At 37.7% G+C, this 14,486-nt stretch overlaps 1 protein-coding gene and 1 long non-coding RNA gene across 5 annotated transcripts; one reads left to right on the top strand and one right to left on the bottom strand.

The window, feature by feature from the left end:
• The first annotated feature begins 4,362 nt into the window (after window positions 1-4,362).
• On the top strand, window positions 4,363-6,901 carry LOC6619131 (odorant receptor 42a). Its single transcript, XM_002043335.2, has 3 exons — window positions 4,363-6,004; window positions 6,131-6,488; window positions 6,549-6,901. Exons 1-3 carry the CDS (start codon window positions 5,229-5,231, stop codon window positions 6,633-6,635), a joined length of 1,221 nt encoding a protein of 406 aa, XP_002043371.1. The 5' UTR covers window positions 4,363-5,228; the 3' UTR covers window positions 6,636-6,901.
• LOC116800695 lies at window positions 6,505-14,259 on the bottom strand. 4 transcript variants are annotated; one of them, XR_004361563.1, is made up of 4 exons: window positions 13,993-14,259; window positions 12,466-12,562; window positions 12,190-12,405; window positions 6,505-6,618 (listed from the first exon to the last, which is right to left on the bottom strand). It is a non-coding gene; the product is annotated as an uncharacterized LOC116800695 (long non-coding RNA). The 4 variants fall into 4 exon arrangements; XR_004361562.1 differs by having other exon boundaries at window positions 12,466-12,534; window positions 12,609-14,258; XR_004361561.1 differs by having other exon boundaries at window positions 13,169-14,257.
• Window positions 14,260-14,486: the final 227 nt, after the last annotated feature.

Raw genomic sequence — 14,486 nt, 5'->3', positions numbered from 1 at the left:
GGCCACTGCAATCTTAAGTGGAGGCACAACCTCCACACTGTCGGTATACAGCGACTCATCATTTATAAGATGGTCACTAGCACCAGAATCAAGGACAAACCCGCAGTTATCCATCACTGAAGTATTATTCACTTCTTTTACCATAAACGCAATGCCGTGTGATGTTGCAGTTTGAACTTGTTTTTCATTTTCTTTATTTTTATTATTTAATATTCTTTTATAATGGAAGCAGTCTTTTTTAATGTGGCCTGCCACAGTGGTGACACTTGACTTTATACTTTGAATTTCCCTTGAATATTTTCTTTGGTTTAGTTACCCGATTTTTAAACAAATTATTTTTATAAGTGTTATTTTTGTTGTGCACGATCGCGTTCATAACTTTCTTGCTTGTATCGTTGTGGTCATTTTTAATTTTAATTTCTTGATCCAGCAATCTATTTTTCACAAACGCCAATGTCAAATTTTCTTCAGATAATGTCTCTATCGCTGTAATAATTCCATCGTAACACGAAGGCAATGTGATCAGTAGATGAGAAATTTTATCCATCTCTTCTATTTTTGCACCAGCTGCCAACAATTCACTTATAAGTTCGTCAAAAATATGAAAATGGCTTAATAGTGACATCTCACTCGATAGCTTCAGAGAAAGCAAGCGTTTTCGCAGTGCCAGTTGCGACGCCAAACTTTTTCGTTCATAAACGGCGTCCAAATTCTCAAGAATCTGACGCGCCGTAATGTCGCTTGTTGCGAAATTTAAAAACGAGTCGCTTAGGTACTCTATTATTGTACTTTTTGCACAACGCTCTGCCTTTTTCCAGGAGTCATCTACCTCGTTAGGCATTAAACCATCAACTACTTTAAGCACATCTTGCTCGGCTAAAAGAGCCCTAATTCTAAATTTCCAAATCGCGTACTTCTCGCCATCAAACGGCTTAATATTACGTTTAGCCTTGTCCATTTTTCACTCAAATTCTGAGAAGGAATTAATTTCACAAGAATGTGAAAAAAAAAAATGCTATTTCACAATTTATTTTCACAATCTTTAATTCACAATTTAATTGTTTATTAGGCATGGACTGGGCCCATAACCTGTTGTAGTTTTTAATTTATATTTCCTTTCTTAATAAATAAATAAATGGTCAAGTTTGTGTTTGAGTTTTATGTTTTATATTTTAAGTTATTTTCAACTGCAACACCAGTACCACGACCTACTCTCAGCAAAAAACGTACAAGAATAAGAAAACAAACAAAAAGTGTGGCCATTCATGTCAAATATAAAGTAGTGTTGTTTAACGGTATTTTTGTAGGTTGAATAGTATATTCCAACATGTTCTGTTCGAACATGTTCCGTTCGAATATGTTCTGTTCTGTTCGAACAAGTTCTGTTCGAAAATGTTCTGTTCTGTTCGAACATGTTCTGTTCTGTTCGAACATGTTCTGTTCTGTTCGAACATGTTCTGTTCTGTTCGAAAATGTTCTGTTCGAACTTGTTCTGTTCGATCATGTTCTGTTCAAACATGTTATATTCGAACATGTTCTGTTAGAACATGTTCTGTTCGAACATGTTCTGTTCGAAAATGTTCTGTTCGAACATGTTCTGTTCGAACATGTTTTGTTCGAACATGTTCTGTTCTGTTCGAACATGTTCTGTTCCAAAATTGTTCTGTTCTGTTCGAACATGTTCCGTTCGAACATGTTCTGTTCTGTTCGAACATGTTCCGTTCGAATATGTTCTGTTCTGTTCGAACATGTTCTGTTCGAAAATGTTCTGTTCTGTTCGAACATGTTCCGTTCGAACATGTTCTGTTCTGTTCGAACATGTTCTGTTCTGTTCGAACATGTTCTGTTCTGTTCGAAAATGTTCTGTTCTGTTCGAACATGTTCCGTTCGAACATGTTCTGTTCTGTTCGAGCATGTTCTGTTCTGTTCGAACATGTTCTGTTCTGTTCGAACATGTTCTGTTCTGTTCGAACATGTTCTGTTCGAAAATGTTCTGTTCTGTTCGAACATGTTCCGTTCGAACATGTTCTGTTCTGTTCGAACATGTTCTGTTCTGTTCGAACATGTTCTGTTCTGTTCGAACATGTTCTGTTCTGTTCGAACATGTTCTGTTCTGTTCGAAAATGTTCTGTTCTGTTCGTACATGTTCCGTTCGAACATGTTCTGTTCTGTTCAAACATGTTCCGTTCGAACATGTTCTATTCTGTTCGAACATGTTCCATGTTCTGTTCGAATGTGTTATGTTCGAACATGTTCTGTTCGAACATGTTCTGTTCTGTTCGAACATGTTCTGTTCTGTTCGAACATGTTCTGTTCTGTTCGAAGATGTTCTGTTCGCACATATTCTGTTCTGTTCGAACATGTTCTGTTCTGTTCGAACATGTTCTGTTCTGTTCGAACATGTTCTGTTCTGTTCGAACATGTTCTATTCTGTTCGAACATGTTCTGTTCTGTTCGAACATGTTCCGTTCGAACATGTTTTGTTCTGTTCGAACATGTTCTGTTCTGTTCGAACATGTTCCGTTCGAACATGTTCCGTTCGATCATGTTCCGTTCTGTTCGAACATGTTCCATGTTCTGTTCGAATGTGTTCTGTTCGAACATATTCTGTTCTGTTCGAACATGTTCTGTTCTATTCGAACATGTTCTGTTTTGTTCGAACTTGTTCCGTGCGAACATGTTCTGTTCGATCATGTTCTGTTCGAACATGTTCTGTTCGAACATGTTCTGTTCGAACATGTTCTGTTCGAACATGTTCTGTTCGAACATGTTCTGTTCGAACATGTTCTGTTCTGTTCGAAAATGTTCTGTTCTGTTTGAACATGTTCTGTTCCAAAATTGTTCTGTTCTGTTCGAACATGTTCCGTTCGATCATGTTCCGTTCTGTTCGAACATGATCCATGTTCGGTTCGAATGTGTTCTGTTCGAACATGTTCGGTTCTGTTCGAACATGTTCTGTTCTATTCGAACATGTTCTGTTCGAACAGAACATGTTTGAACAGAGGTTTCCTCATGAAAGGAGTCAAGTTGTGATTTCTCTCCATAAAAAAGGTAGCAAACTGGATGAAAGTTGTTACAGATGAATCTCTAAATTGTCGGCTATACAACCACTGTCTTCTTGGAGCTAACATCTTTCGTAATGCAGGGTTTCAAAAATAATATTCAAACAGATGTCATCTACAATGACTTTAGTAAAGAATTTGACTCTTTTAATCATTACCTTCTAGTAAGGAAACTTGATCTATTAAGTTTCTCTGTTGATCTATCTTGTATTCTTAGAGTCACATCCGGTGTCCCACATGGGAGCCACCTTGGTTCGCCTCTTTTTACTTTATATATTAATGACTTAGTAATAAACTATTCGCACATTTGTGCCTCCAGCACAAGGACATTTCCCGCCATTTAGACTTACAATCCGATCTAGACCGATTTCAAATATGGTGCCGTGATAACATATTAGACTTAAATGGCTCCAAGTGTAAAGTTATGACCTTTTGTCGTGCCAACCCAATACGCACGACATACACTACAAGTGGGTGCTCTTTGGACAGAATAACACGAGTTGATGATCTTGGTGTTCTTCTGGGCTAAAATTTTCTGACCATATTTAGTCTATTGTCAATAAGGCCAGGGGTGTGCTTGGATTTATAAAAAAGTGGTCTAAGGAATTTGATGATCCTTACATGACTAAAACCTTATTTATTTCGTTAGTCCGTCCGATTCTCGAGTACGGATCACCGGTTTGGAGCCAAATACGCAGTCCACTCGGACCGCATGGAATCGGTCCAAAAAAACTTCTTACTTTTTGCCTTGCGGCGCCTAAATTGGGATGCAAACCATATATTACCTCCTTATTCCAGTAGACTACTTTTAATTAATTTACCATCCCTAGCTAACCGTAGAACTATGCTTGGAACAGTCTTTATTTGTAAGCTTATTCGTGGGGATGTTGAGAGTCCCGACTTGATTAGTCGGCTTAACTTCTCGGTTCCAAGTAGAGTCACTAGAAACTATATACCCCTTATCTTAAATCATTGTAGATCTAATTATGAGTTGCATGACCCTTACAGAGTATTATGTTCTGACTATAATAGACTTTATCCTATTATCTGTAATCTTGACCCTCTGCCGCTCTTAAAGCAATCAATTTTAACTTTTTTAATACATTATTAGATCTTACGAACACTTATATTTATTAGAGTTATTTTACATAATGTTAATTTCCCCGTTTCTTTTCTCTTTTCTATATCGCGTCTATCTTCTCGCGAACCGAGCCGTACGATACACGGCAGCGCCCCTCGGTCGGTTGGGCGGGAGTGTGGCCGTGGGACCCGTGCGAAAAAAAAAATAATTCCCCAATATCTATCGATATCCCAAAAAAATGATGAAATTTCGCGTTGGCATTCACACTAGCTAAGTAACGGGTATCTCTCTTGTTTAATATTGTCTCATTTTATTCTCCGACTTAAAAATATATGTGAGAAAAATTATAAAGTTTTTCGTTCGCCTTCCACTAGCTGAGTAACGGATATCTCATAGTCGGGAAACTCGACTATAGCATTCTCTTATGGTTGCCAATTTTGTTTGATATGCAAGAAAATATTGGAACTGCTCGTTCGCATTTTCACATGCCGAGTAAGGAGTATCTGATGATCAGGGAACTTGACTATTGCGTTCTAATGGTTTTACTTATTTTAATATTTTTCTTACCAATTTCTATTGAAATGTGTCGAGGAAAGCGTCCTCTCTTGGTTTAAATAAATATATTTCAATATTATTATTATTTTTTCTATATTTTCCATGAGTTTGCTACCGATGATTTAAACAGTACACAATTGCAAACTAAATCCTTTTCTTTGTGAACGATTGCAGCCTGTTAATTTGTTCGTCGTGGTAGGGGAATCATCACTTATTATTAATGAAATAGTGTAAACTTTTACACTTATGTGAAGCGTTACCCAATGGGTTTTTAATCCTTAGGACATTTGAATTGTGTCAACCCTCTGCAATGACTAATAGAGAGAAGGGTATTTCAATCCATACACTGCAGACTTTGGTAAACTTTATTACCCCCAGGGTAATTGATTTCCACAAACGAGTTTTCAAGTGCCGCCTATGAATTATCTAATTGACGATTGATGGACTTATAATCACGCCATTGGTGGCCCTATAAAAGGACATAGCAGACGGTGCTTTAGTTCAATTGTTGAAGTAAGAGTGCATTCACTATGGATCTGCGGAGCTGGTTTCCGACCTTGTACACCCAGTCGAAGGATACCCCAGTTCGCTCCCGAGACGCGACCCTGTACTTACTACGCTGCGTCTTCTTAATGGGCGTCCGCAAGCCACCTGCCAAGTTTTTCGTGGCCTACGTGCTCTGGTCCTTCGCGCTGAATTTCTGCTCTACATTTTATCAGCCCATTGGCTTTCTCACAGGCTATATCAGCCATTTATCAGAGTTCTCCCCGGGAGAGTTTCTAACTTCGCTGCAGGTGGCCTTTAATGCTTGGTCCTGCTCCACGAAAGTCCTGATAGTGTGGGCACTAGTTAAGCGCTTTGACAAGGCTAATAACATTCTCGACGAGATGGATAGGCGTATCACAGACCCCGGAGAGCGCCTTCAGGTTCATCGCGCTGTCTCCCTCAGTAACCGTATATTCTTCTTTTTCATGGCAGTCTACATGGGTTATGCCACTACCACCTTTCTGTCGGCGATCTTTATTGGAAGGCCACCGTACCAAAATTACTACCCGTTTCTGGACTGGCGATCTAGCACTCTGCATCTAGCTCTGCAGGCCGGTCTGGAATACTTCGCCATGGCTGGCGCCTGCTTCCAGGACGTATGCGTTGACTGCTACCCAGTCAATTTCATCCTGGTCCTGCGTGCCCACATGTCGATCTTCGCGGAGCGCCTGCGACGTTTGGGAACGTATCCTTCTGAAAGCCAGGAGCAGAGATATGAACGGCTGGTTGAGTGCATACAAGATCACAAAGTTATTTTGCGGTGAGTGAACGGGAGCGGTTATACAGAAACTGAATGCAAATATGAATTAAATTTAAAATTTAAGCACTTTTTCTGGCCATAACTTATTTTCTGATCGGCTAGATCTTTTCAATCCCTCTATTACAGATTTGTTGACTGCCTGCGTCCTGTTATCTCCGGTACCATCTTCGTGCAGTTCTTGGTGGTGGGATTGGTACTGGGCTTTACCCTAATTAACATTGTCCTGTTCGCCAACTTGGTATCAGCCATCGCAGCACTCTCCTTCATGGCCGCAGTGCTTCTTGAGACGACTCCCTTCTGTATACTGTGCAACTATCTCACAGAAGACTGCTACAAGCTGGCCGATGCCCTGTTTCAGTCAAACTGGATTGATGAGGAGAAACGATACCAGAAGACACTCATGTACTTTCTGCAGAAACTGCAGCAGCCGATAACCTTCATGGCTATGAACGTATTTCCAATATCTGTGGGGACTAACATCAGTGTAAGCAGATCTGCACTTTTATGAAATTTTTGAAGTTTGTTTTAATTGGTTTTCTTGAAGGTCACAAAATTTTCGTTCTCCGTCTTTACTCTCGTAAAACAAATGAACATAGCAGAGAAACTGGCCAAATCTGAAATGGAAGAGTGAAATAAAAAGTTTATTCGGATTTAAAATCACACATGAAAGAAGTTAAAGTACACGGTAATAAAAATGTTTATAGTTTTTTAACCACTCATATAAAACTATACTTGGTATTCGTAATATCTAAACTGTGACTAGAGGGTTGGGTACCGATTTCTAAACATTATTTAAATTAAACAAAAACAACTTACAATTAGGTAAGGTTAGGATAAGGTAAGGTAAGGGTTATGAATTTCCTAGTTTCCTCCGCAATACTATGATCAGACACGAATACGCATAAGCTTAGTATAATCATGCCTAATCTTGATAAATATATATTTATTTTTTGAAAATTGACCTTTTAATATATGTATAGGTATATATAAAGACCTGGGAAATCTGAAGAGCAAATACTATTATACTCGTTGTACCGGGATAGCGCTGGTAAATTTTGGAATATCGATAACAATTTCCAAAAATAAAACAAGAGAGATTGCTATAGTCGACTTCCGCGACTATCGGATACCCGTTACTCAGCGGGTGGAGATGCAAACGCGAAACTTTATAATTTTTCTGGGACATCGACAGATATTGGTGAATAAAATGCTAAAAAATTTAAAAATCAAATTTTAAAACATTTTACAACAATGTAGGCGCGGCAACCTGAATCAACAAACTTGCGATGCGTCATTGTCTCTAGAATCTGTATGCTGAATCTCAACCTTCTCGCTTTTATGGTTCCTAAGATCTCGATGTTCATAAGGACAGACAGACAGACGGGTATAAAAAGTATGGGCGTGGCAGTTTTGCGTTTTTGTCGGTGTTGCTAGTTCAGTAAGCAATCTTGTACTGCGTCTTTGAGTCTTTGCAGATTCTAACATGCTTAATTTAAACTCTCAGCTTTTGCATTTATTGAGACCTAAACGTTTAGAAACCGATAATGGCCAGATAGGCTAGCGATCCTGATCAAGCATATATACATATGTAGTTTGATCGGGCGGAAACGCTTTGTTTTACATGTTACAAACGTTTCAACAAATCTAGTATACCCTTTTATTCACAAGTTACGGGTATAATAAATAAGGAAGTACATTATATGTATGTATTTTTAAAACGTTTGCATTTTCTGAGTGTTATATTCGTTTACATTTCTAAAACAATACAGCTACAGCTGTGTTCATAAAAATGCCATTTTGGCAGAACATTCAAAGGTTTTTTGAATGTCCTTATAAGTTTTTCCTTCCTTTTTAGCTAAAGAATTAACATTCTTTTCTCCTGGGAGCAGTGCTATCCTCTTCTAAAATATAATTTTTTTAATTTATTTTCCTTTTAAATATACGAATTACCTTAGCTAAACTAACTTTTTAGAAAATATTAATAATTTCGGTACTTTACGTTAGACAAAACCAGACACTGCTATTCTAATGAGCAGCCTCAAGAATGTAAAGATAAAAGGATAACACGAAAAACGAGCGGGATTTTTTTTTTATTTTCACATTCCATTTTACAAATATACATATGTAAGTGGAATACATATGGAATACATATGTCCCTTGCACTGCTATTTCATTGAACACAGCTGTATATCAAAGACATTAGAATTATTTTTATGAATGAATTATGGTGGAATATAATAAGATGTAATTTGACTGGAATGGTTTTAATAGAAAGCTTCTTTGTAGTAGGCAAATTTGTTAGCTTAGTATGGAAATTAAAAACCCGCTATTCGCGACTCAGGAAAGTGCTCACATTACATTACATTATCATTTGGTGTGGATTTTTGTTATAACAATATTATTCTTAGCGTTTTTACTTTACTCATTTGATCACGACAGTTCTCATATTTTAAAGGGTAAATTGTGCCTTTGGATTACCAAATGAGTATAGTCCTTAGCCGCTAAAAACTGCTATCAATACGGCAATCTATTTTCCAATTATAAAGCTCTTTTTGAGTGCTGAAATCGAAATTCCTCGTCGGAAAACATAGAATTCATACAAACCAAGAACCTTAGTCAATGGAAAGAGAAAGAACCGATAACAGCAAAAACATTGACACTAAGACGGGGCTAGTCCGCGAGTTGTAGTTATGCTGACAGACAACGGAAAGGACATTTGTAACGATAACGTTCGTTTCTATTTCAGAAACCCAGCGGCTGGTGTATGTGGGTATGTTCATATGTGTGACCATTAATTTTGAGCGCGTTCAACATGAAAACTACATGGCAAAACAGATTTTGTTCAGAACCCACCATATCACCCACCCTCATGCGTTGGAGCTGCACATAGACCGACTGGCAGATAGTTCATGCCCGCGAGCCAACTACGAAACAGTTATACTATAAATAAGAAAGCAGGGTAGCGGTATGAGTGTTATGGGCAGGAATGGCAAGCCGAATGTAATGGGAAAAGCACAAAAAGCGGGTCAGTGCGCACAAAATGCTAGCAATGATGATGATGGCGGATGCCACCGCTGGCTCTGTTTCAAACAGCAGCAGTGGCAGCACCGGAAACTGACGAGAACGCAGAATAAAATGCTGATATTGCCCAAGCTATACATCAAGGGCTGTGGCATGGGTATAGCACGCCATCGCAGAGAGCAGCGTTTGATGTGTGGGGTAAGACGTATTTTACGCAAAATAAAATGAATAAGAGGAAAAATTAAAAACAAAATGTGTGCAGACATAAACATGAGGAGACGCTATAGTCGCATTTCTCGACTATTAGATACCCATTACTCAGCTGGTGTAGTGTTTTGTTGGTGAAAAAGGGGCGTAACAAAAGTTTTTTAGGTATTCTGATAGAAATCGTCAAGAAGAAAAATTAAAGCATTTTAAATGTTTGGCGTGGCAGTTTTTGGCGGTTTGTGGGCCTAAAGCCTAAAGGTCATGGCAAAATATTTGAGAATCTGTATGCTTAATCTCAACATTCTAGCTTCCATACTTCCTGAAATCAAGGCGTTCATACGGACCGACGGTCAGGGTCAGAACGACTCGACTCTGCTATGGATCGTGATTAAGAATATATATACTTTATATGGTCGGAAACGCTTAATTCGGCCTGTTACATGCTTATTAATGAATCTAGAATGCCCTTTTACTCGACGATTAACGGAACATTTTTGGGCGAGTCCAGATTGTTTTCACCGAATCAATGAAAATGAGCATGACAGTTTTGGGCGGTTATTTGGCGTTAAAAAGTGGGCGTGCCAACGTTCTGAAACTAACTTGCTAAGCATTTGATTGCTTTTGTTGTTCCCGAGATCTCATAGTTCGTATAGACCAATAGATCGCTTCTGGATGCTACGTTTATTTTGAAATGTTCGGTTTCTATTTACAAAATACATTTGAGATAGGAGGGGCAAATGACAATTTCAAAAATCAAAATTTAATTTCGCATTGAAGGATATGACGGGCCCAATAGCTTTAATGCCATAGGTAATAATAATAATTTGTTATCCGATTTTACTGATTTTTTGGGTGCTGTGGCATGGCCAGTTAGGCATATTACATTGCAATAATCACACAGCGAAGTCAATGAAGAGCAAGACAAAACTACTAAATGCAATTCCAAACGTTGGTTAACAAAAAACATCCTTTAACTGGCTCTGGTTCCGGTTATAATTTTGAATTCCACTCTCCATTGTGGTGCACACTCTTTACTGGCACAGAACGGAAATAAACGGGGCGGTTGAAAGCGAGTCAGCAACATCAGCCGAAACGTCTTCCGGCTTAAATTTCTTACAATGCAATTTATTTGAATATTATAAAAATTGTCTGTCCCGCCTTTTTAATTCCAGAAAACTGTGACCCTAATGTCCATTTAAAAGGACTTGTCGGTTTTGAATAAAAGTCAGCATAAAGGGATCACTTCTATGGCTAAAATATTTTTGAAATTTCATACTAAAAGTTCTGATTGGCAAAATATCCTACGGAAAATGTAGCATGTAGTCAAGTAGTAAAAACACGAGAGCGATTTCAGCAGTCGGGACCAAGGGCACTGAAAATGTTGCAATTTTCCTTAGCGACAAGCTCAGTAGATAATAAAGGAAAGAAATATTGATGACAAGGAAATAGGGGCTGTGACATTACCCTGCTGGGAAGCCAGAACAAACTGCAGTCAATCCACAGATCCATAAAATCTAGAGGGATAAAAAAAACATTACATTTATACCGAAGAATGCTCACCAACCAGGAGTAGGTCAGAGTAGGCCATCTAATTGGTCCAATACAAACTAATTTAAGGTTGTACGTATTACTATCACTGCCGTTGCTTTGGGCCGAGTTTTGGAAATGTTTTAATCTTCTTTTCAAAAGTGTGGGAGTGGCAGTCTTGGGCGGCTTGTGGGCTAGAGTGGGCGCAACGTAGGCGTCACTGGAATCTGAATATATAACCTCAACTTAATATCCTTTATAGTTCCTGAGATCTCAACATGCATACGGACGGAGAGGCGGACAGGGGCAGATCGACTCGTCTATTAATCCTGATTAAAAAACAGTAAATATAAATTTTGTCATTAATCATATTCATTTATTGATGACTTTGCTACGGTAAGCTGTTACCTGCTGAGATAGTTTTTTTTTCTATCGTAAAAAGGAAGCAGGCAGAATAAAGATTTCCGACTATATAAAATACATACATTCTGGATCAGGATCAATAGCCGAGTCGATCTGCCCCTGTCCGCCTCTCCGTCCGTATGAATGTTGAGATCTCAGGAACTATAAAAGCTAGAAGGTTGCGAATAAGCAAACTGATTCTAGAGACAAAGACGGAACGCAAGTTTGACCCATGTTGCCACGCCCACTACAATGACCACAAACCGCACAAAACTGCCACCCCCACACTTTTAAAAATGTGTCATATTTTTGACAGTTTTATTAATCTTGTAAATTTATATCGATTTGCCTAAAAACTTTTCGCCACGCCCACTCTTACACCCTAAAACCGCCTAAAACTGCTACGCCCACATTTTTTTAAAATTGTTGCATATTTTTTCATAATTTTATTAGTCTCTTAAATTTCTATCGATTTGCCAAAATACTTTTTGCCACGCCCAGCAGCCAAACCGTTCACGCCCACACTTTTGAATAATTTTAAAATTTTTTTTAAATTTTTTCCCCAATTTCTATAGATATTCCAGAAAAATTATGAAAGTTCGCGTTTGCATTCACACAAGCTGAGTAACGGGTATCTGATAGTCGGGGAACTTGACTGTAGCATTCTCGCTTGTTTTGTTTTTATTTCAGTTTCATTAATCAGTGAAAACTAAAAAATAGATGCGAGTGGGTTGCGGCTAATTAAATAATTAATTAATATTTAATAGTTAACTTCAGCGATATCATTAGGGTTCAATAAATTGTTCCCATTGTATTCATTAATCGCGTTATTCTGGGTAGAATTTATTCAAATTATATTGAAAGCAAAGTTTGAAATCCAAAATATTTTCACAAAAAAATCAATAAATTTATTTACTTTTGTCTATTTAACTTGCATTTATTTAGCTTTTTTACGGTGTATAACTTGAAATCCTTTTATCTTTTCGTGTATTATTTCCAATATAAATACTAATGTAGGTAAAACTCACTCAATTTGAATCCTCGGCGAAAGAACGATCTCCCGGCGCAGCAATTTCCAGCAATTGAATTAAATAAAAATCGCAGATTTTTTGTGTATGGCTTCGAGGCTTCTGTTAAGCGATGGAAAAGGGTGATCCACGGGAGCTCGACGAGGTGCTCCCCGCGACGGCACGAAAGGGTGATCCGCGAGACGGCTTGACTCCAGTTATTTTATTCTTGACCACCTAAAAAGTTAGAGCCTTCGCGTAAGCTAACTGATCACTTTTTCCCCGATATATACTAACGTTTGACTGCCCCAGTTGAACAACCTTGGGGTCTGGTTGGTGGCGCTACTGCACGATGGCTGCGGCAAGCTAAGAATTTTCCAGATTAAGTTTCCGCCTGAGAAAACACACAAAAAAAATGTTTTGCGGCGAGGAAAACTCACTTGATTATTATATTTTCGCACTTTTAAATATTTTTCTTCAGGCCCGCAGGTTCTAATTTTCCAAAAAACAATTCTAGCTCGGTGGCAAAATTTTCACGACTTGACTTCATGGAAACTCAAGCCGGAGTCTAGGCCATCGGCGGAAATCATGATCATCTGAAAATCACTCCATTTGCGATAAGCAAGCTATTCAAAACTTTCCTGGTTCAGCTGATAAAGATTTGCATCTCGTCTAGTATATTCCCGATGACTAATACTGCATTTATGATCAAGCTGTCAGGATGTTTCAACATAATAGCTTCAGTCGCCACTACAAGCTCCAACTTATTATCTTTTATTAACTCTGCTTTAATTAACAACATTAATTCCTCTTCCGAATTACTCAACAATATTTTTGCCAAGCACAGCCATTCTCTTTGAAATAACTTAGAATGATCGTCAAGAGTGCATTTGCTAAATTCAATTCCCGGGCAAAACAAAAATAACGATTTTTGAAGAAGTTTTTTAGTTGTTTAGTGTAAATCAGTTGGTGTATTAAGACAAAATTTGTACAAACTTACATACATATATGCGTTTTCTTTGTCAAATCACAACACAACTAAGGAAAATTCCATTATTCATCCATTTTCTTTGGCATGCTTCAACAACTGTTTTAGAACAATCTCCTTTAATTGGTCCGTTGTGATAAGAAGTACCACATTCCGAGAAACAGATTTTGCTTAAGTGCTTTTGCATCTTGCAAAGACAGATTACTTTTCTGAAAGGCACGTGCCCTTTTTCGCTGATCACTTCCGGTTCGATTTTTATTATAGGTAATAAAATAATTTCATGAGCAGAAATTTAAGGTATAACAATAATAATAAAAGTATATATATTCTTGATCAGGATCACATGTTCGTCCGTCCGTCCGTCCGTATGAACGTTGAGATCTCAGGAACTACAAAAGCGAGATGAAGCTTTCGCAACTTTTTTGTTTCCTGATGTTGACCAAACTAAAACGCTGCTAAATATTAGTGCATAATAATAAATTAGAATTAAAGGGCAAGTAAAATCAAAACTAAGGTACAATAGAAATATTCAAAGCACAACTTTCGCACTTGTTCGAATTTTCATTGACAAATGTATTTTCATCACGTACTATAAGATAATTTAATTTAAGGATAAACGCCTTTTATTGTAATATGTACAGATTTCAATAGTGTTTGATAATACTGCTTTACTGTGGATGAACTTGATAGGGACCGAACCACTGATAAGAAACGAGGCACAAGTTTAGTCTCAACTGCGTCGATTTATAGTACTCCGATATCGAAGCTCGTTATAAAGAATGTATTTTTTATATAGCGCCAGAAACGTTATCTTGAACCTTATTTTTAGAGATTACCTTTTACTCTTTGAGTTGCGTTTGTAATCACGTTTGCGAGTACAAAAGTGTAGATAACGTCGACTTAATTTTCAGGTTACACTAATAATCAAATATTTATAAATTAATAATTTGAAAGAAACCAATTGAAATGATTTGTACATAAGTACATGTGTACATAGATACATTAGAAATAGAATATAAAACAAGAGAGAATGCTATAGCCAAGTACCCCGACTATTAGATACTCGTTACTCAGCTAGTGTGAATGCTAACGCGAAATTTTATAATTTTTTCTGGGATATCGATAGATATTACGAAATAAAAAGAGAAAAAACTTAAGTTTGTTCCAAAGAAAATATGAAAAAATATCGAAATATGTTTCAAAAATGTGAGCGCGGCAACTTTGGTCGGTTTTTGGTCGTTAAAGTGGGCTTGGCAGCATTGGTCAACTATCTTGCGCTGCGCCTATGTCTCTAGAATCTGTATGATTAATCTCAACCTTCTAGCTTTTA

This window comes from Drosophila sechellia, chromosome 2R (genome assembly GCF_004382195.2).
Source record: "Drosophila sechellia strain sech25 chromosome 2R, ASM438219v1, whole genome shotgun sequence".
Classification (NCBI taxonomy): Eukaryota; Metazoa; Arthropoda; class Insecta; order Diptera; family Drosophilidae; genus Drosophila; species Drosophila sechellia.
Note: the sequence above shows the minus strand (reverse complement) of the source record. Positions and strands in the feature narration are given on the sequence as shown.